The following is a 20,075-nucleotide window of genomic DNA, read 5'->3' on the forward strand; positions in this document are numbered from 1 at the left end:
GCAAACCAAAACCAAAATGAAATGTCACTTTACATATGGCAGAATGGCTAGAATAAAAAAGACAAGAAATAGCATGTGTTGGAGAGGATGTGGAGAAAAAGAAACCCTTGTGCACTGTTGGTGGGAATGTAAATTGGTGCAGCCTCTGTGGAAAACAGTATGGAGGTTCCTCAAAAAATTAAAAATAGAAATGCTACATGATCCAGTAATTCCACTACTAGAAAAACAAAGAAAACTAAAACACTAATTTGAAAAGATACATGCACCCCTATGTTTATTGCAGCATTATTTACAATAGCCAAGATATAGAAACAACCCAGTGTCCATCGATATATGAATAGATAAAGAAGATGTGGGATACACACACACACATACACACACAGGAATATTACTCAGCCATAAAAAAAAGAATGAGATCTTGCCATTTGTGACAACATGGATGGACTTAGAGGGTATTATGCTAAGTGAAATAAGTCAGTCAGAGAAAGACAAATACCATGTGATTTCACTTATACATAGGATCTAAAAAAAAATAAATGAATAAAATAACACATAAACAAAAAGCAGGAAGAGACCCATACCTACAGAGAACAAACTGGTGGTTGCTAGAGGGGAGGAAGTGGGAGGATGGGAGGATGGGCAAAATGGGTGAAGGGGAGTGGGAGATACAGGCTTCCAGTTATGGAAAGAATAAGTCATGAGAATAAAAGATACAGCATGGGGAATATAGTCAATGGTTTTAGGACCATTGAATGGTGACAGATGAGCATAGCATAATGTATATATACACTTACTGAATGCTATGTTATATACCTGAAACTAATGTAACTTGTGTGTCTTCTATACTTCAATAACAAAAAATAAAACCCTGTAGGTAGGACCAATACATGAATGTAAGAAATATACATTGAAGCAAAATGCCTGAATAAGGAAAGCATCTAGAGGGCAATAGCTTCTTATCTATTTTTACATATACTAATGAATTCACTAAGAGGCTGGGGCATGGGATGCTCCATACCCAGTGCTCTGGAGAAAAATGAAGCAGGGACAAGTGAGATAAAGTGTTAGGGTTTCAGATATGGTGTAGAGTAAAGGCCTCAGAATGGGTGTTTTTAACACTAAAACCAGAAGATACTCAGGCATTGGCTGTTGTGTTCGAAAACAAAAAAGTATTATCCAAGTATTCCATATGTAAGCAGATTATCATTCATATAACAATCAATATATAAAGGAAAATAGACCTCAATATTTAAAATTACCCAAAATATGCAATATATATATTCCAAGCGAATAAAATTCTGGAATGCATATTCCAGCTGAATGAAAGATGAATCAAAATAAAATACTCAAGAGAGGAGAAGGTGTAGCAGGATGATAAGCACTAAACCCTTTTATAGAGAGAATAAAGGATACATAATTATAAATGTGTTCAAAGATAAATACCAATAAAAATGTTTATTCAAAAAGCATGTATGCCAAGAAAATATTGAAGCAAAAGAATATTAGGCTGATCTTGTTCTAAAAAATAAAAACAAACAATAAATTTCATAACAACCAAAGCAATATGGTATTTAAAAAGGACAAGAAAAGGGGCACCTGGTGGCTCAGTCGGTTGAGTGTCCAACTCTGATTTCGGCTCAGGTCATGATCTGAGGGTTGTGGGATCAGGCCCCGAGTCAGGCTCTGCACTGGGTGTGGAGCCTACTTGGGATTCTCTCTCATCCTCTTCCTTTGCCCCTCCTCCCACACACACTCTCTCAAACAAACAAAAAAGGACAAGAAAAATAGCAGAAGGAAATCGAGTCCAGAAACAAAGACAAGTCCATGTTAGAATGTAGTGTATGATCAAAGTAGTTTTTTAAATTAGTGGATAAAAGGTGCAACATTCAATATATAATCCTAGGGCAATTAGCTGAGACTTAGAATAAAAATAAACCAGGTCTTTATTTCTTGCAGTAGATAAACAAATCAAAGGCCCAAATATTTTTTTTAAAGCCTAAAATAGTAGATAAAATAAGGGGAAATATTTTTTTATATTCTTGAGATAGTGATATCTATTTTTTTTTAAAGATTTTATTTATTTATTTGACAGAGAGAGACACAGCAAGAGAGGGAACACAAGCATGGGGAGTGGGAGAGGGAGATGCAGGCTTCCTGCAGACCCGGGAGCCCGATGTGGGGCTCGATCCCAGACCCTGGGACCATGACCTGAGCCGAAGGCAGACGCTTAATGAATGAGCCACCCAGGCACCCCAAGATAGTGATATCTAACTTTAAATAACATATACGTCTTAGATTCAGTAAAGAAAAATAATGACATAATCAACTACATAAAAATTACAAGTCTCAGTTGGGTGGAAGATGTAAGGTTAAAAGACAAATTTCAAAGCACTTCTACACCCACATTATGTGGTTATCTGCAACATACAAGAGAACACTTGCAACTCCATAACAAAACTTTAAATAACCTGTTTTATAAGTAGGCAAAATATAGGCAATTCAAGAGGTATATAAGGGATGTACAGATTCGATGGGATGCTAGAGCACTGTGCATCAGAACTTGGCAGGAACTAAGCACGTTTGGCAAAGGACACACAGCAAGGCCATGTTGCAGGAGCAGGGGACACAGCCTTGCCACCATCTCTGTGTGTCCCCTCCATCTTCACATCCTCACATAAGAACGGGGTTGTTGGGCAAGTAAGCACCTGGTAAGCTGATCACATGCTTTTCCCCTGGCTCTAGGGAGAGGTGGAAAGAGGAAGGATCTGATGCGATGGCTTTCATAGTGGAAGGTAGTAGCAATGGGAAAGAGAGAAGGAAGGAATACATGAAAGAAGGTAAGATACTAATAGTGTTGAAAATCTACTCCTCGTCAGGACTTTTGCTAGGTTCGTCTACATAATTACCGTATTTTATCTTCATCCGTATTCATTCCATGGCATGGTTTGGTGTCTACTATCTTGAAGGATGTGGTCTCTGTGTGCACGGGACCCTGAAGGGTCCATGGGGATCAATAAGTGGATCTAGAAATGCCGAGAGCCAGTAAAGCTTTCTCTCAGTCTCAGTGAGCAAGAATATGGCCTTGCACTTCAGCCACGAGCGCCAACAAATTGCCTACAAAAATAATTCATCTGGAACATGTTGTATCTCAGTGCTCAACAGCTTAGCAGCAGTCCCCACAAGCCATTCCTCAGGTGAGACCAGTGAGGAACCAGAAGAAGCCACTGGACATCAGGCCCCTCTTTTCCCCAGGGCTACCTATCTAGACTCCTTAAATGATGGGTTCAGAATGAAATTTCAAATTGGAGTAAATATTTTTTTTTAATTCTGAATCCAAGTGGGTTTGGGCTTATGAGGAATCAGTACAGTTAAAGAGAAATCACAGTTTCTTTGTAAAATGGAATGAAATGTTAATAAATGTTGGCCCCTCTGTCCAAAAGGAAATTTGCAAAGAAGGAAGGATGTCAGGAAGCAGAGAAAGAGAAACTTACAGGGCTGGTTAATATTCCACTGATGGTGCTTTGTAATACTTAATAATTTTGAACTCACTCCCACCTCAAGTGTAAGCAAATGTGTGGAAAATGGGGGAGGGGGCAAAGACCCAGGCATTTGGCCTCCTCACTCTTCCCGTGTTTGCCTTCGCTCTGTAATCCCTCAACCGTAACCACATATGCAGAGGTGCATCCACCTTCATAACACCATATCCTCACTCTCACTCCTTGGTGCACATTAAAACTTTGAACTCTTGTCTGCCAAGTCTGCCTCCTGTAACCAAGGAAGATAAAGACATTTAGGAGGTCTTTTCTCTCCTCGCAAAGTTTTGACTTTCAAAGTCCATTGTCTTGCAGTGAACATCAAAACACCAAAAATCCTATTTTAGAGATCAGAGGCCAATATTACCTTCTTCACTTTTACCTTCCTGCTGTAATGATCCCATTAATTCCTAAGTGCTGGCCTTTCAGCATTCCCCATCCCAGGAAAGATGGATGACTCTGGCCCACTGGGGAGAGTCATGTTCTTTAGAAATACAGAATGGGTTGATCAACTTTTCACACTTCCCCACATCCTCCAACGTTCGAGAACATTCTTCCTTAGCGACCAGGACCAGCTTCCTGGGCGTACAGCCGGTACACTCACACGTAGAAGGACCCTATGCTTTTTTTTTTTTAAGTGCTGCTATCACCATATTGACATTCCTAATAATTTTTTAACAAAGGGCTCTGCAAATCATGTAGCTGGCCCTGCCTATGAGTCTGGGCCTTTAGAAAGACCGTTCCACCAACAAAAACTCAAAGGTGTTTCATAGTCTAGTGTTGCTAAATGTGGTGTGAGCCTACTTTGCCTTATTAACTAGGGGATTTTTAATTCTCTATTTCTACTGTCCCATTTACTCCCTTTCAGGCAGAAGCAAAAACTTTTTGTCAAGGTAAGATTTGTTAACATGAGTACAAATCTCAAGTTTAGGGCAAAGACTGGGTGGGACCAGGCCCCTCAGGAGCAGCAAATACCAGGAGAGAAAGAATGCACCATGCTCAAGCACTCCCTCTGCTCAAGACCCCATCCCACACCACAGAGAAAGGAGGAAATAAGAGAGCCCCAGGCATCCACGTGCCCACCCAGCCCAACCTCCTGAGAGGACAGAGCAGAGGACCACCCCTCTATGGTCCAAGCAACACCATTGTAAAAAGCATGTGAGATTGGGGTCTCAGGACAAACAACGATGTTTGTTATTGATCCCAAATTACATGTGTAGGACATATCTTCCCAGTGATGGCACAGTTGATGTCCTATATAAACTGCATGATCTTGTATTAGCCTGGGTGACAGTGTGTAAGACAAATTTATTTCAATATGAAGGACAGACGAATTTTAATGTGCATGAATGTGAACTTACCATCCAGTAAAGTTTCACGACATACTTTCCATAGTTATTGAATAAAGGCATGTGACCTTTCACAGCTTTGCACAGAGAGTAGATGTGTTCCCAGGGCTTCCAGCTGAGAGGAGGAGGTTCCCCTGCATTCCCTTTCAAGTAATTGTTCAAAGTAGCTCCATTGAATATCTTCCACACTGCATAGATTTCACTGATAATCCATCTCATCAGCTAGAGACAAAAGCCATTAGTGTTAATCAGTTGCTCTTCCGTTGTTGGTACTGTAATTTAGGCAGGAAACCAGTCGAAAACCTACTTCCAATCTACTTTTTCATATTAAATTCTACATGTAATGTGCTCCACATTTTGATTTCTGACCTTATAGAATAAAGTCATAGTTCTTGTCTTTGTTGTCAGGAAATATAGTCACAATACAGGCTAAAAAGAATTAACATTAAACACTCAGCTAAGAGCTGTTTCCAGAGTAAACTGTCGGTGGTTTGACATTGACCTCCATTTGACATTGACCTTCATTTGACATTGACCTTCATTTCAGCTGTGTGTGTGTGTGTGTGTGTGTGTGTGTGTGTGTGTGTTTGAGACACAGAAAGAGAGAGAGAGAGAGAATGAATGCTTCTGAGAGCTGGGGTGATTTTATTTTGGAATTAACTTTTTATAAATTATTAAGCTACCCCTCTGTAAAGGTTGAGAAGTTTGAGAAGAAAATGATCTCTTTTATGTCAATAGGATCAGCTAGACGAGGAATGCGATATGAGAAAGAATTAAAATTGCACACACATTTAAATATCCTCTAAGTCTCATATTTCATATGCTAATCTGCAGGTGCAGAAGTGCTCTAAGTAAAATTCCCACTTGCAGAGTTTTCAACAGGCTGCAAGGCGCAGTGGGGAGTTAAGCTTCAGAGCCGAAACAGGGACCAGGATTTGAATCTTCCTTCAGATCCTTCTGCTCTGGGGCATGTCATTTCACCATCTCTAAATTGCAGTTTATGTAATGCAGTCTGTAAAATGCAGATTATGCTATCTATTTTCCAGCATTTTATAGAGAATAGAAACAATGTATAAAAAATCTCTGGGTCACAGTGGGTTTTAAGTAAAGACATTACCCTTAGTATTACCGGATTTTCTGAAATAATCATCTCGTATTTCACTGCCTGGTTTATAAGAAGATTAAATACTTGAGACTAACCTTATAAGATTTATGTTTTCCTTAATTTACATTATCTAGGACATTTCTTCAGGTTTAGTTTAGTTGAAAAAGAAAGGTAAATCAAGTATCTTCCTGTATGTATATCTGGGAATTTTGCTATAGAATATTTTATACTTCCTTAAAAAATGAAAAGTTGAAGTCTGTGCATGCTTTGGATCATAAAATAAGCATATTTTAGACTAAAATATAAAGTATAAAACAATTCAGAGATAACATTATACTAATCAGTACATCCTGGTTGAAGAAAGAAATGTTTTGACTTTAATATTGGTCAGAATCAATAATGACTATTAATTCTGACTGGGTCAGAATTTTTTTCTGGGAGAAAATAATTTTTTAAAAAATGCCCTGCTTCTGATATAACCGCCTTAGGGGAGTGGAACAGGTCTACTTCTGATGGAGAAAATCCAGGGTAGAAATTTCGGTGGAGGTGTTTAGGTGAGATTTTCCCTGCATTAGCATGTCAAACATCAGGACACCCTGCCCTTGAGCATCATGCAGAGCAAGTTCCAAGCAACTTCATGTCAATTGCTAGGCACGTACATCAAGAGGAGAAATACCCAGATCGTGGGATCCCAGCTACGCTGGGTCTAAGGGCAGGAGAATAGGGGCACGGCAATGCTAACGGCTAACATTTTCCCACCGTTTGCTCATTAAACTCAACTGAAGAGGCTTCTCTTCCTCTTTGAATGTCTGGCTTATAAAATACTGAGTTATACCAAAACTTAGAGGTGAGCAAGGGAGAACTGAAATTGATGGTCTGGGAACTGTTTTAAGCAGGCCTGGAAGGTATTCTGCAATCAGGCTTCAGTTAAAACTTCCCTACATACCTCACTGCAGAGTAAATGTTGATTTGCTGAAAACAAGTCAAACAGGATTTCATTTTTCACAACTACTGGAGCCTGAAATCAAAAATATATGTAAAAAGAGATATTACTCCTTAGGAAAAATAAAGGAAATGTAGCTGAATGGAAATATAGTTTCGTTTGATATAAACAAGTCAAACCTGATCTCATTTCTCACAACCAGAGGACTTAAAAGAAAAAATAAATAAGTAAAGCTCATTATTCCATAAGATAACCCTGTTAGAGCTACGGGTGACATTCACTTAATAATGTAATGCCTATCAAACACAGTATTTTCATATACAAATGAAATGTTGTAAGATATAATATATGCAGATGATCTCAGCATGCATACACATACAGAGAGTTTAAAAAATGACTTGAAATTTAAATTAATCTTTCAAGTTAAACCTGAAGCTTAGTTAACACATGCTAGCAGGAAAAATATCTTCATCCCTTTGATAAAAAATATTAGGTATGACAGCTTTTTAAAATCTTGCCCAATTTCAAATCCTCTTATCTCTTAAAAAAATCATCTGATGGTCATTATTTAATTGGCATATATCTAAAGATGCTTTTATATATTTAGACCACTAAGGAATAAACATGATAAAGGAAAATATGATTTATAACAGTTTTTAAAAATTTGTTACAATTCATATCGAGCTTATATACTTAACATATCAAATTAACATAAATGTGGTTTTCATTAATAAAATAGATTTTCATGGAAACTAATGCCTTCAACTATTCTCAATCACATGTATAACTAGCATCTTGAAAACTCAATAAAATATTTCTTTATGTCTGAGAAAAATTAACTCCAAGCTACCCTGAAGGCCTGAATTGACTCTTAGTTTATAATTTATGATCATAATAAGTTACATATATGTATTATATAAAATATTTTATACAAAAACGTATATTTTAAATTCGGTTTGGCTAATTGCACTTCTAAAATGCCCATACTCGGGGCACCTGGGTGGCTCAGTCGTTAAGTGTCTGCCTTTGGCTCGGGTCATGATCCCGGGGTCCTGGGATTGAGCCTGGCATCGGGCTCCCTGCTCTGCGGGAAGCCTTTTTCTCCCTCTCCCACTCCCCTTGCTTGCGTTCCATCTCTCACTGTGTCCCTCTTTGTCATATAAATAAAATCTTTAAAAACTAAAAAAATAAAATGCCCATACTCTTCAGCAAGTACCAACGAACATTAAAATTGATTATGGATTAAATAAATATTGAATAACTAAAATTTGAGGAGTGAAATTTAATATTTGCCTGTCAACAAATATAAAATAGAAACTGATGGTGTATAAAAGACAGCAAATATTAAGAAAGCAGTCTCTACGGAGGTCTCTATTCCCTATACCTGTACTTGAGACAGAATACATCTCCGGACATCTTACATCTATTCAATATAATCATCACTCAAGGACCTGAACCATCAATACCTGATTCTCAGAAATAAACAAATCTGATCATTCCCTCAGTGGTCAGGGTTTATTAACCTCCTCAGTTGTATAATCTATGTTGATTCTGATATCTTAAGTCCAGGCTTTTAAGTTTTTTCATAATTTAGCTTCTCTCTGACTTAAATCATGTCCTCTGACTTCATCTTTGGCTTAGAGTAGAATAGAGTAAATCTCACACAGAAAGGTCATTATTGTTTTGCTAAATTTTTGTCTAAGCTTTCTATATGCCCACATTTAATGAGTTTCAATGTAAAATGTATTTACCACCATGGATCTAGACATTAAAACTTGAAAAACATTATTCTAAGACTATCCTAGTTAGCTAGACTTTCAGCTGTGGCTGTTCTGGCCCATACTTCAGGGGGAGTCCGTGCACAAGATAAAGAGAAAAAGTCAGCACAGAACAGAGGTGTTGAGATGGGCGGCAACATTACGATAAAGGTAGGGAGAAGTGTCATCATCATCAACAATGGATGAATTTGGGGTGCCTCGGTGGCTCAGTCATTAAATGTCTGCCTTCGGCTCAGGTCATGAACCCAGGGTCCTGGGATGGAGTCCTGCATCGGGCTCCCTGCTCAGTGGGGAGGCCTGCTTCTCCCTCTCCCACTCCCCCTGCTTGTGTTCCCTCTCTCGCTGTGTCTCTCTCTGTCAAATAAATAAAAAATAAAATCTTAAAAAAAAAAAAAAACAATGGATGAATTTACTTATAAGTATTATCTCTCAGAATGTTATGTTAAAGAAAAGGTGGTGTAAAAAGAAAGGTATGTTAAAAAGAAAAAGGTGGTGTAAAACTTTCCTACTTATTCACATTTGAAACACTCTCACTTCAGGGACTTAATATCCTTTATTTGCATGGAACGTAAACTCTGCACTGCCATTGCACAGAGCCTGAATATTATTACTAATATGCTATTATTAAGTGCACTATATTAACACCAAAGAATTTATATTCTTCATGCCAATATTATCTAACATTATAAGTAATTTAAAGACATGTTCATATACATCTGATTTATTTAAAATATCTTACAAGTAGGCATTCAATAAATATTCTGTTGAAATATACCTTATTTTTTCATTTTACTAAATATCTTTGAATTTAGGATTATCTTTCTCAGCTAGTAACGGTAATTGGAAATATGGTGGATAAATTGTATTTTCTTGCAATAGTAGCAGTGCTTATAAAGGTTAAAAATTTTAGGAATAAAATCACTTTGTGTGAAACTGAGATTCAATGGATTCTATAACAAATGGAAGAATCAGCTCCTTTACAACCATTTGATTAACACTAAATAATTATTGTAGCCTACTGGTTTTCCATGCATTAAATGAAAATGATAGGAGATTCATAAAGGAAAAAAAGGAATTGGTGATAATTAGGCCCTTGGAAACAGCAAATATATTCAAACTAACATGGCTGTTAAGAAGACAGACCAGTGGATCTAAAGTTTTCATATACATAGTGCTATTTAAAAGGATGTTCTCTGGTGATGTCCCAGTCAATGTGATTCAAGTTGCTGAGCATCGAGTCCAGAAATGAAGATGGCCCTTGGAAAATGCTTCAAGAATACCTGGAATGCAGAGAGCCAAGTGCAAATCTCCTAGGCTAGAAAATTAATGCTAATAAACACTATAGTAAACAGACCTTCGGGCCACATAAGTTCCTGCTAAGCAGCAGTAAAGGGAAATTCTGTCAGTCAGAAATTAAAGAATAACTTCCCACACATTTTAGGCTCTCCTTTGATATCATGTAGAAAAGAAGAAAACTCAAGACTCTAAACAAAATTTCAATATTCTCTTGGGAGCCAGTACAAGTGATATTAAACTATGCTGATAAACATTTATTTCTATTAAATGCCAAAAAGTAATTCCTTTTTCTTACTGAATACCACGGGAAAAATTTACCCCACATTGTTTTAAAAATGAGAATTTTCATAACTAGGATATTATAACCTACAGCTAACATGTATTTTGTTCGATAGTGAAAATATTTCTTACCCGATTAATTAAAAAATCCTGTGGACGTTTCCAGGAATAAATTTTCAACGATGGTGGTAATTCAATCTTTCCTTCAGGGTCTTCAAAAAAATGCTATATAAAAAATATATTGAGTTTTTTTCTCCATACGGTTCTAAAACAATGAAAGCAACTTAGTCCTAATAGAAATTAGTAAGTGCATAGATTCGATCAATAAATACACATTTATAGAGCAATTTGTGTAATTGCTCTCAGAGCTAGTTCATGGAGTATTTGGTGAATAGTGAAGTTAATAATACTGTATTTAATGAACGAAACCTCGGTTGTTGAGTAACATTTTATTGCAGAGGAAGCAGTCCAAACGAGCATGAGCTGCTTTGTAATGTGAGGTAAGTATGTTAGGAAAACAATTTGAATGGGCCAGATATGGACATATTTTCCACTGAAAATAATGGTTTTTTTTTTAACTTGAGTAGAGAAGATTAAAAAATCATAAATACAATCGTATGTCAATGAAATTTGTACCTTGGATCTGACTTTCATTTATTAATTTTTAAAATTAAACATGTTATTTTGAGATAATTATAGATACACACCTCATGCTGTGAAATAATAAAGAGAGTTCCTGTGTTCTCTTTACTCAGTTTCTCCAGTGGTAAAATCTTCCAAAACCACAGTGCAATTTCACAACCAGATACTTACATTGACACAGGCATGATAAAGAATGGTTCCAGCAGCACGAGGATCCTTCCTAGGACCTTTTATGGCTATGCCCACCCTCCAACCTCCTTACCACCTGTTTAATCCCTACCACCTGGCAATCATTAATCTGGTCTCTTTTTGTCATTTCAATAATATTATATGAGGGGCACCTGGGTGGCTCAGTTGGTTAAGCATCTGACTCTTGGTTTCAGCTCAGGTCATGATCTTGGGGTAGTGAGATCCAGCCCTGCTTTGGGCTCTGCGCTCAGCGGGGAGTCTGCTTGAGATTCTCATTCGCTCTCCCTCTGCCCCTTCCTCTGCTTTCACATGCATGTTCTCTCTCTCAAATAAATAAATAAATAAATCTTCAAAAAAAAATAATGTCGTATGAATGGAATCATATAGCATGTAACCTTGTGGATTATTTTTTTTTTCCCTCTCTGCCTAATTCCCTAGATATTCAATTCATTCAAGCTGTTGCATGTATCAAAAGTTTGTTCTTGTTTATTGCTGAGTAACATTTCATGATATGGATATTTGTTTGTTTACCATCTGTCCATTGAAGGACATTTGGGCTGTTTCCAATTTAGGGCTATTACTTAATAAAGCTGCTATAAATTTTTGCATACAGCTTACAAGTTTTTATATGAACATAAGTTTCTATTTCTCTGAGATAAATGCCCAAGAATGTAATTAATTTATTAATTTTTGAGCCCTTAGTATGGGTCAATTAGTGAGCTCTGGAAGAAGAATGATATCCGAATGTCTATTCTCAAATGCTAGCAGTATAGTAAATTAGACTTCAAGTAGCTACTATGTAAAAGTTCTCACAGTTCCTAAGGTAGTTAGGTCGTGGGGGTGGTCCTTACAGAAAATGAAAAGTGCTGGGAGTACAAAAACAATGCTGTAGGAATAGAAACTATCTGTATTGAGAAAAAGGAGTACTAAATTTCACCTGAGTTAATAGTGACAGGGTCAAGTAAATACCATTTTGTGATTTTTATGGTAATCATATTTTCATCCGAATGTTAGTGTGACCTGAGAAATGGGTTATATTTGAGGGTACTGTCTGAGCTTTACACAGTGTCTATGTGTATCTGGAGCATATTTAAGATACTGGAATACTCTGAATGAAGACAAAGGCAATCCCAACATCTAGTCAAAATGATCAAAGAATGAGTCCCTGAACAATAGACTGAAGTTTCCAAGAGCCACACTAGACTTCTGGGGTTGCCTCATGTCGTTTTTTTGTTTTTTTTTTCCCCTTACAAATATTAATCCAGTTATTTTAAGGTCCCTTATCTGACAATTCCAAAATCAGAGTCATCTGTGGATCTATTTCTATTATTTAATTTTTCCTCTTGTTTTTCAGCCACTTAGTCTTTTTTCTTTTCAGGTGTGGTAAATTTTGATTGTATGATATATGTTGCATATAAAAATGTACATGAGTGCTAGGTAATGATGTTTTCCTCCAGAGAGGAGGATTTCATTCCTTTCTGGCAGGCAAAGTACAAAATGAACTTGACCCTGTCAACACGGGGTCTCAGGATTTGGTAGGATTGGTGTAGGTTTGGTTTTCCCTTACTCAGTACAGCCATGTTGGGGTACAAACTGAAAGGATGGAGTTTCTGAGTTCTTTCACCTTGGTATACCCTAAATTCCGATCTCTTGTCATAGCATCATGAAATATTTTCTCAGTTATTTAGCTTCCAAGCTGTTGCTTTCTACTCATTTGCTCATTTGCTTCTATTATAAAATTTAAGACTAAGATGAACTCTAGTCACACTCAAGCAGACTTACAAATAGAGGGCTTTTTCCTGTTTTGTCCTTTTCTTTTCCACCTTTGCCTGCGTCCCACTTCTCTGCGTTTATGTCAGCCTCGCTCCATTCTGGCCAGATTGGGAATTTCCCCTTCTTCTGCTCAACGGAACTAGGTTGCACATTACTGCCAAAGTAGTACTGCCTAGAGACAGAGCAGGGAGGTGGGTTAGTTGTAAGTCAAATCTCTGAGGTAAAATATTAGATTCATTGCATGGTATAAATTTAATGATCTTGTCAGCAGTCACGTTAAAGGCATTTTTCGATAGTCTTACCGGTAGCCAGACAGCTTCCACAGGTTAGGGTTCAAAAAACTAAAATACCCAAAGAGATTATTTCATAAATTTTGAGCCTTAGGCCCTACTTACTAATGCAGGACATTCATCACAAACACATAAAATGCCATGAAGGGGAATATTTATATACAATTCATGCTTAAAATCCTTTACACGTATAATATTAATGGCTTTTTGAAGATCAGTACAAATATAATTTTGACTTTTCCCAGTATAAGAGTGCTATGTGATCATTATTTTAAAATAAATTTTTTTTAAATTACATAAGTAGGAGAGACATGCCTGCTCCATTAACATGTTTTCCTCCAGAGAGGAGGATTTCATTCTGTCCATTCTGTAAGACTAATGCAAGGATATACGTTTCTTCTTCAAAAATAACGTCATTCAGCACATTACAGACTGTTTCTTTCCATTTATCAGTATACTGCAAATAGTTCCTATGTCAATGAGAATTTATCTAAATACAAATTTAATGATTCCATACTGTTCCATTGTATAAATACACTTCCTTTTGTTTAATTAAGTTTCTATATTTAAAAATTTGAAGGTTTTGATTTAAAAATTTTTTCACTATTATATATTTTTTTAAGACTTTATTTATTTATTTGGCACAGAGAAAGAGAGAAAGCACTAGCAGGAGAGAGGCAGAGGGAGAGGGAGAAGCAGACTCCCCACCTGAGCAGGGAGCCCAACACGGGGCTCAATCCCAGGACCCCAGGATCATGACCTGAGCTGAAGGCACACTATTAACCGACTGAGCCACCCAGGCGCCCCTTTTTCACTATTATAAACAAGACTTTGGTAGCCTTCCTTATTGACAAATCTTTGCATACACTATTAATTCTTTCCTTAGGATAGGTTTTAATAAGAGTACTTACAGTACCCAAATACATGCATATTTAAAATTTGTGATATATTTTCACTAATTATCTACAGAGAAGTTGGACTTGTTTTCTACACTCATTATTAACATATTACAATTTCATATCTCTAAACCTTGACTTTTACCTTTTCTTTATTATTATGTTTTAAAGTCTAATTTAATTTTTTTTAATTAATTTATTTATTTGAGAGAGAGCACACGCGTGCGCATAAGCCCATGCGCACCAGTGTCTTGTTTAATTTTTCAAGTTTTAACTATGAGTGACTGGACCCCTGCTCTAGACCCTGGGATAAGCAGTGAACAAACCAGACTAAGATCTCTACCTTTATAGAGTTCATATTCTAGTGGGAGGAGATATAAATCACAGCATAAATTAAGTAAAATATATAGTGCATTAGAAAGTGAAAAATGCTAGGAGGAAATATAAAATAGGAAGGGGGAACTGAAGTGTTAAGGTACACAATTTTTAATATAGTGGTTAAGGAAAGCACTCCATAATAGGGTAATAGTTAAGTCAATAGTGAAAGAACATAAAGGATCAAGCTATGTGGATCTGTGGAAAGACTGTTCTGGAAACAGGGAACGGCAAGTACAAACAGAAAGGCAGAGTCTTCCAGATGCAGAGAGCATCCTGGCTTATTTGAAGAATAAAGATATCAGTGAGGCTGAGGGAAAGTAAAAGGAGATAATTGCAGAGAGGTGACAGGAGATGCAGAGATTATAAAGGTGATCTAAGCCAAAGGAAGGACATTGGTTTCCCTGGGTGAGAAGGGAAGCCACAGGAGAGTTTTGAGCAGGAAAGTTTGTAATCATTCATTCTTGCTGCTATGTTGAGAAAAGGCCAAAGGAAACGAGAGAGAATTTAGAAGACGCTGAAATAACAGGTAAAAGCTAATGGTGATTTGGACCAGGTTGTTAACAGTAGAGGCAGCAAGAGAGAGTCCCCTGTTTTTAAGAGAAAGCCAATAGATTGAATTGATGTTTCCTGTAAGACAGAAGACAATGGGATTGGGCAAAACTGAGGTAAGAAGTAAAGCAGCGTTTCACTTCCGAATGAACTGTGTTTTAAATGTTTATCACATGTTTACGGAGATGTTGAATAGTTCAGCATAGGATTCTGAGGCTTTGGGAAAAAGAATTAGTCTAAAAGTGAAAATCTGAGTCATCAGCATTTAGATGATATTAAAGTCTTAAGACTGGATTAAATCACCAAGAAAATGACCATACCTAAGGAATAGACACTCGCAGGAAGACTATTCAAGATACCTAACAACCGGTAAGGAAGGAGCATTGACCAATCCTCAAAGACCTCTAGTTATGCGAGACATTATTTACTTTGAGTAGTGGGATCAGGGATATGAGGTCCTCAGGGTAGGTCAGGGGCTCAGGGCAGGAGGCAGAAATGTCTGGGGCTCAAGGTTATTGGTAAGGTTATTGTTAAGGCTACTCAACAATCAACATTAAAATATTTCAATATTCTAACCATCAGTACAGCTGTGTAGCTGCCCTGATACTCCATGTGAAGAGTCAGAAAGAGTAGGAAGAAAACTGAGAAAAGCAGTCTGTGAGTGTGGTGGACAGGATAATGCATCTTCTCCCACCACCCCCCACCTCCGCCAATATATCCACACCCTAATCTCAGAACTGGGGGATATGTTACCTTCCATGGCAAGTGAGGGTTTGTAGACAACTTTAAGTATTTGAGATGGGAGCTTATCCTGGATTATCTGCATGGGTTCAATGCAGTCATAAGTGTTCTCAAAAGTAGAAGAAGGAGACAGAAGTCATCAGAGGGAGATTTGACTCCAGAAGATTGAATAGAAAAATGCAAAACTGCTGGTTCTGAAGACAGAAGGAGGAGGCCACATGCCAAAGAGACTGAGCAGCTTCTCGAAGCTGAAAAAGGCAAGGAAATGGATTCTCTCCGTGAGCCTCTAGAGAGGAACGCAGCCCTGCTGGTACCTTCGTGTTAGCTCAGTGAGACCCATTTTGGACTTTGGACCTCGAGAATTGCACAATAACAGTTTTGTACTGTTTAAGCCACTAAGTTTGTGGTATTTTATGATAGCAGTGTTAGGAAACAGTGACAGGAATAAAACAGTAGAGGGTTATGCTTTGGAAGTCAAGTAAAACATTTTTTTTAAGTAAGAGAATGCACAGCAGATCCAAATGCTGCAATAGATCAACAGAATGAAATAGTAACAAATAAATGTTGAATTTAGCAACAAGAAGGTGAAAGGTCTCTCTCAAATTTCACCTTCTGGGGCTGGGGGTGGAGGGACTCTCTCGAACACCCTATCTAGTATGGCTACCTCTCTGCATCCTTTTATACTGCTTCATTTTTATAGCACTTGGCAGTTCTCTCACTAATCCTTCAGTGCTTGTGTGTTTCCACAGGTAGGCTTTGTAAGTTTCACAGGAGTAGGATCAGTGGGTTTTTTGTTCACTCCGTCTATCTCCAGCAATTGAAACAGTGCCAGGATAACATAGGAAATCGGTCTCCTGTCTCTCTGTCATCTATTTACATGAAATGAAAAAATGAATATCTTTACGTACTATTTCTATCATTTCTAATTAGAACTGTTTCAAGGTTTTGGGGCGCCTGGGTGGTTCAATTGTTAAGCGTCTGCCTTCGGCTCAGGTCATGAATCCAGGGTCCTGGGATTGAGCCCCGCATCGGGCTCCCTGCTCCAGGGGAAGCCTGCTTCTCCCTCTCCCACTCCCCCTGCTTGTGTTCGCTCTCTCTGTGTGTCTCTCTCTGTCAAATAAATAAATAAAATCTTTAAAAATAAATAAAAATAAATAAAACCCTTTTGTTAAAAAAAAAAAAAAGAACTGTTTCAAGGTTTTACGTATAGGTAGAGATTGATCAGATGGCTCACCAGTCCTGTTTCTCATTCCCTACATTTCCCAATCCTTTGCAATTTGGCTGGTACTTTGTGGTGGTGTTTTGGACAATAGTATGTATGGGAATATGTTGTGTCCTACCTCTAAGCTCATAAAACATCCTATGAGATACTTGTCAGCATGCTCAATCCTTCAGAGATTTTAGGAAATGCTAATTGATGTGGTTTTGGAATATAGGTGAGGCTTGGTGAGGTGAGGTCCAGAGCTGATGACCAAGAAAGAATTCTTGAGACGTCTTTGGTGCAAAATGGTGGTTTATTAAAGCACGGGGACAGGACCCGTGGGCAGAAAGAGCTGCCACAGCAGGGTTGTGAGGGATGGCTGATTGTATACTATGGGGTTGGGGAAGGGAAAGGAAGGGGACGTTTCAAAAGGATTTTCATATGTTAAAGAAGACTCACAGGATACCTCAGGCCTTGCCATTGCCAAGTTAAGGTTGTTTTTCCCTCTAGCAAGGCATTAACATGAAGATAGTTGGGAGCTTCCTGGAGGAACATAACACTGCCCACTTCAAGTATCTGTCAATGGGCTGCAGGTTATAAGGACATTTAATTGTATTTGCACTTCCTTCTGGAAGCTAGGTTATTGATAGAAATGCTTTGTGCTTATAGATTGCTAAGACATTTGTAAACTGAGGGAGACTCAGGAGACTCAGCCTTGCAGGATTGTGATCTCTGTTTTTCCTTTCCTTAGCTTCGGGGCAGCCAGGAGTGCCTGAGGAATGTCACATATATCCCATCTGGGGAAGGGGGGGTTGTGGGGTGTCAGCTTCTGCTTTGTCCTCAGCTTGCCTTTTGTTCCCTCATCAGTAATGCCACAAGATGGAAGGAGCCAAAAATCCTTATTTAGCACATGCAAAGCCACTACTAAACTCCCGATCAAACTCTAGTATAAATGAGAAATATCCTTTGTTGTGTGATTTGGGGGTTGTGTGATCTTGTAGCTAGCACTGATTACTTCCTACTTGCTTTTTTGATAGTCTAGCTAGCACTGGTTGTTAACGTTGACAAATTTAAAGGTTATAATTCTTTTTTTAGGGTTTGGATTTCTTCTTTTCTATCTTTAATCATTATAAACATACACATGGTAAATTACTTATAGATTATTTTTCTACTATCTTAAATCTTTGAAACTTGATTCTTCTTTGTTGTTGTGATTTCTGCCTTTTTAAAAATATATTCTCATGTTTTAGGACACTTTTATTATGAGCCCATCCTTATCAGGGTTTTCTTTTCCACAGATCCCCCTTTCCCCAAGGCAATCGGTATTGAAAGAATGGTTTTTCAATGTTAATATGGAATTTTCTTTCTTTCAGAGATCCCAAATAAAGAAGCCACCCAGGAACCCATAGGTACTTTAAAATCAGATCTCGAACCTACTAAGTCTCAATCCCAAGGTTTCCATTTCTCAAGGAAGGTTTTTTATTTTTCAGTGGGACACTAAGCGTAGAAAATCTAACTTTCTTATAATCTAAAATTATAAAGCAGGTTTTCTTATTCACCTTTTTAAAAAGAATTAGGGGTGCCTGGGTGGCTCAGTTGGTTAAGCGACTGCCTTCGGCTCAGGTCATGATCCTGGAGTCCCTGGATCGAGTCCCGCATCGGGCTCCCTGCTGGGCAGGGAGTCTGCTTCTCGCTCTGACCCTCCCCCCTCTCATGTGCTCTCTCTCTCATTCTCTCTCTCTCAAATAAATAAATAAAATCTTTAAAAAAAATAAAAAATAAATAAAAATAAAAAGAATTAAACTTTTGGAAAGTCATGCCTTTATCCAAGGTTGGAACACTCCCTTTCCTCATTTGTCCTATATATATTAAAACAAAAGACTCTGCTTTCGTAAGATGGCTAAACCTTCCCTAGGGAAGCTACAGCCTCAGTTTAGAGTTAAAACATTCTGACTTTCAGTTCCCTCCTCGTTTCTGGATCCTGAAGATTTTTATTTCTTTAGGTAGGCACTTGTAGGTATTATTCTTTTTATCTTAATCCACTATCTTGCTGGAAAAGAAAGTCTAAGAATATATCCATCGTAAAGGAGTATTTCTAAGCAGCATGTAAGAAAAGATGACAGAAAGGTGACTAGAATAGTTTTCGGAAGAAAGGGAATTTTTCATAATATTAATAGAAAAATCAAGGCATAAAATAGCCCACTACCATACCTCTGTTTTATTGGGGGTTGGTACAACTGTAGAGATTAAAAGAAATTCGTGACTTTGTATCCATCAAAATCATGATAAAATTTAACTCATTCGGGAAGCTCAGTCTCTTAAAAGCTGTTCTTCTAACAGGAAGATCTAATTTCTTTTTTTTTTTAATTCTTTTTTTTTTAAGATTTTATTTATTTGCGAGAGAGAGAATGAGAGAGAGAGAGCATGAGAGGGAGGAGGGTCAGAGGGAGAAGCAGACTCCCCGCTGAGCAGGGAACCCGATGCGGGACTCGATCCCCGGACTCCAGGATCATGACCTGAGCGGAAGGCAGCCGCCTAACCAACTGAGCCACCCAGGCACCCGGGAAGATCTAATTTCTTTAAAAAAAATAAAGGCTCTGCTAAGATTATGTTTTGCTCTCCTTTTCATTCTGTCAAGCCTAAGTAAATATTCTGGCTCCCTCCCTAAAGCTATTAAGCTTTATCACTAATTGGCCTACCTTCCTTGTAACATGTCAAATTTGATTTTATCTATATTGAAGATCACTTTAAAAAGACTCTCATTTGAGGTATCTTATATCAGCCCAATAGCTCACCTATATGTTACACACACAATATAAACATAGTCAAATATAGCCCAATGTCAAATACACTGTAGACCTCAAAAGATCACGCACGAATATGTTGCTTTTGAAATGGTTAGCACAGTATGCCTTTGACGCTCGCTGCCAGAACGTGCCTACGGCTATAGCATAGCGGAGACCCGTAACCACTCCAAGCACATTATTCCTGGTTCCATCAATTCTGAGAACAAGCTAATCTTTAAACACAGAAGTAGCTCAGGACTTTTGAAGATTTAGGAACTGGTAATACTGGGAAATAAATGTTGCCAGATTCTAGAAAACTCATATGTGCAAAGAAATCAAACCTACAC

The 20,075-nt window shown here is 37.8% G+C and overlaps 1 protein-coding gene across 1 annotated transcript in view; it reads right to left on the reverse strand.

The window, feature by feature from the left end:
- The window catches only part of ADGB (androglobin), a 154,135-nt gene that overhangs the window by 115,909 nt on the left and 18,151 nt on the right, over positions 1 to 20,075 (reverse strand). Inside the window, exons 2-5 of the mRNA XM_078054606.1 lie at positions 12,897 to 13,059; positions 10,416 to 10,508; positions 6,934 to 7,005; positions 4,895 to 5,104 (exon numbers count right to left, since the gene is read on the reverse strand). Of these exons, the coding sequence (XP_077910732.1) occupies positions 4,895 to 5,104; positions 6,934 to 7,005; positions 10,416 to 10,508; positions 12,897 to 13,059 (538 nt within the window). The remainder of the gene's footprint in view (positions 1 to 4,894; positions 5,105 to 6,933; positions 7,006 to 10,415; positions 10,509 to 12,896; positions 13,060 to 20,075) is intronic.

The sequence above is a fragment of the Halichoerus grypus genome, chromosome 9 (genome assembly GCF_964656455.1).
Source record: "Halichoerus grypus chromosome 9, mHalGry1.hap1.1, whole genome shotgun sequence".
In the NCBI taxonomy this organism is placed as follows: Eukaryota; Metazoa; Chordata; class Mammalia; order Carnivora; family Phocidae; genus Halichoerus; species Halichoerus grypus.